The 3,137-nt window shown below is 35.7% G+C and overlaps 1 protein-coding gene across 1 annotated transcript in view; it reads left to right on the forward strand.

The window, feature by feature from the left end:
- The window catches only part of SPDL1 (spindle apparatus coiled-coil protein 1), a 16,084-nt gene extending 13,632 nt beyond the window's left edge, over positions 1 to 2,452 (forward strand). Inside the window, exon 6 of the mRNA XM_019635934.1 lies at positions 2,345 to 2,452. Coding sequence (XP_019491479.1) covers positions 2,345 to 2,356 — 12 coding nt within the window. The 3' untranslated portion in view covers positions 2,357 to 2,452. The remainder of the gene's footprint in view (positions 1 to 2,344) is intronic.
- Positions 2,453 to 3,137: the final 685 nt, after the last annotated feature.

A 3,137-nucleotide genomic window follows, 5' to 3' on the forward strand; every position in this document is an offset into this window, starting at 1 on the left:
TAAAAAGGTTCTTTTAGAAAGGCAATGACTTAGTTTTCTTAATGGTATTGGAACCAACTATATATTTTTTTCCTTATATACATAAAAAAATATCACCGTGTCTTATTAGAAGCCCATTATACTAGAGGATTGTCTCTTCTTTAATTCTTCTTACCCACACTTGAATTCAGACTTGATGCTTTAATGATTGTAGGTTAGCTGCTGAATCAAAGCTTCAAACAGAAGTTAAAGAAGGAAAAGAAACTGCAAGCAAATTGGAAAAGAAAACTTGTAAGAAATCACACCCTATTCTATATGTGTCCTCTAAGTCAACTCCAGAGACCCAGTGCCCTCAGCAGTAAAGACTTTTCTTTAATAAGAGTAAGGTACCCCACAAGTAAAAAAGAAAAATAAGCGTAAGGTACCACTTGCCCAAAAGGTTGCTTTGGAGCTTAGTAAAGGTTGTCTTTAGCTGAAGTATACTACCTCGCAGGTTATTTCTTTCTGTTCATTGTGCCAGGACATGGCGTGTCCATGGTTCTTTGACCAAATGTTCTAATTTGGTTGTGACTTGGACCAGGAGATCTCCCTAAGTGATGTCACTTCATAGAGATTCTATGAATCACAGTGAATCAACTATTAAGGAAGGTGCTATTATATAATAAATGTATTTGTTGCAATTTATATGGATTTTTAAAGTGAACACTTACCATCAGAGCCATATGTTGTTATTATATATTGTAATTAGGTTTTGTCAGTGTTTAAAGCACCTATGTTCATCTTTGTATTTTTAATTCTAAACTTTACAAATAAAGATTTTTTTAAATGATTATAGACTTGTCTATAACTTAATTTCATATATACTATAGGTGGGTGTGTTAGTCTATACTATATATATATATATATATATATATTATCACACATGTATATATATTTGTGTGTATGTATGTGTGTGTGTATGTGTGTGTCCACATACACACAGATTTATTTTAAGGAATTGGCTTACGTGCATATGGAAGGTGGCAAGTCCAAAATCTGCAGTCCAGAAGCTGTCAGGCTGGAGATCCAAGGAAGAGCCAGTGGTGCACTTTGAGTTTGAAGGCCGTCTGCTTGCTTCGAGAAGGTCAGTCTTTTGTTCTATCTGGGGCTTCAACTAATTGCATGCGATGGCTCATCTACATTCTGGAGGGAAACCTGCCTTACTCAGAGTCCACAGATTTAAATGTTAATCTCATTCAGAAACACAGAAACACCCAGAATGTTTGACCACCTATCTAGGCTATGTGGCCCAGCCAAGTTGACACATACAATTAATTATCCCAGTGGGTTAATTAGACAAGTCTACTGAAAAATATTAGGTAAAAGGAAATTGCCTCTCTCTTATAAGTAAATCAAATAATAAACTTCTAATTTTAATTTGTTGCAAAAAGCATACTCTCAGGAAATTACAAAAAGCATACTAAATAATATCTCTTAAAAAAGAAGTAGCTGAAGGCACCGGGAAGCAATTTTAACCTGAGAAAAATAGCGAATGACACATTTATTGCGTAGAATGTAGATAAATTTCTTCCAACATTGCATTTTTACTATGAGCTGTGTGCTAGGGTGCAAAAAAAAATCAGAGCTCACATTTAGTAGACCTCCAAAGATGAGTAATGGTAGTGGTAATATTACTAGTAACAATAGTTCTATCTAACATTTGAATAAATCTAACATGCCAAGCACTCTTTAACCCCGTTCGTGTATTACCACATTTAACCTAACATCTCTGATCTGGTACACCTACCCTCATATTACAGATGAGGAAACCAGAAACCAAAGTCTCAAGAGAGGTTAAGTTACTGTCCAAGGACACAGGTATTAGTAAATGATGAAAAAAATTAGAGTGGTAGAGGTTGTAATGGAATGTACAAAGTACTAAAGGAACAGAGAAGGAAACAAGAAACTGCCTGGGGGCTTTTTATATATATTTTTTTCATCTTTAATCTGAGGTTACTGTAGAGGTTTCCTAAGACATGGAGAGAATAAATAGCATCACAGGTAGAAGAAATAGCTGTTGAAAGAAGAAAGGCATGAAACAACATCTCTAGTTCAGTAAACTGAGGGCTTCAAAATGGCTGCATGGATAGAGTTTGTGAAAAACAGTAACAGTAAATTGAATTCGAAGAGATAGAAGCAAAATCATGAAGAGCTGGAGTTAGGGAAATCTTTTTTATAAACAAAAACTTACACAGACCTATAAACAAATTGAGCAACTGTGATTAAAGGTTGAAGGGGTGACAAGAGACTCTTATCTAGCTGGCTTCTGCCTTCCACCCTTGGGGACTAAGGTAATTCTGTCAAGTCTTGAGTCNAATTAATATAGCAAAGAAAATGAAAGCACTAAAGGTGAATTGTCCATACAGAGAATGAAAGCATTGTTTGAGAGCCAACGGGCTCTGGATATTGAGCGAAAACTTTTTGCCAATGAAAGGTGCCTCCAGCTTTTCCAAAGTGAAAATATGAAACTGAGAGCTAAAATAGATGAGTTAAAACTGAAGTATGAACCTGAAGGTATATATGCCTCATATATTTTGTTTTTAAATCATGAGAAACTCAGAGAGATACCAATTTTTTTTTTTTACTACAGCTTTATATGCAAATCTCATTGCAAACTAATTTGTGGCTATGTAATCTCTATTTAGTAAAAAAAATATTGCTACAAAATGAGGAAAATTCAAAGAGAACTGGGTACTAGGTGTGCATGAATATAATAGGAATTCTTTTTAGGTGTCTATAGTAGAACTTGACATTTGAGACTTTTCCATTTAAGATTGCAGCATCGTATGTAATACCAACGAGTCAGTTTTGTTGAGGCAGTTGATGTTTGGAAACTATTAGTTAATACTGTTTGTAGAAAACCTAAAATTATGGAAACTTAAACAAGATAGGAAGTTAGTCCTCCCCCTGATAAGAGTCTGGAGGAGGCATTCTAGGACTGGTCAGAACGTCAGGATCCAGGCTTCCTTCTCGCTGTTCGCCACTATCCGTCTTGAGCAGAACTTAGGCATGACCTCACCTGCCTGTGAGAAAAGCGGAGAAATGCAGTCTTAATTCTCAGGGTTCAGGTCCCTACTTCCATCTTGGGGATTCTATCGTTCAGGAAGAATAGTAGGACA

This window comes from Hipposideros armiger, unplaced genomic scaffold (assembly GCF_001890085.2).
Source record: "Hipposideros armiger isolate ML-2016 unplaced genomic scaffold, ASM189008v1 scaffold_25, whole genome shotgun sequence".
NCBI lineage: Eukaryota > Metazoa > Chordata > Mammalia > Chiroptera > Hipposideridae > Hipposideros > Hipposideros armiger.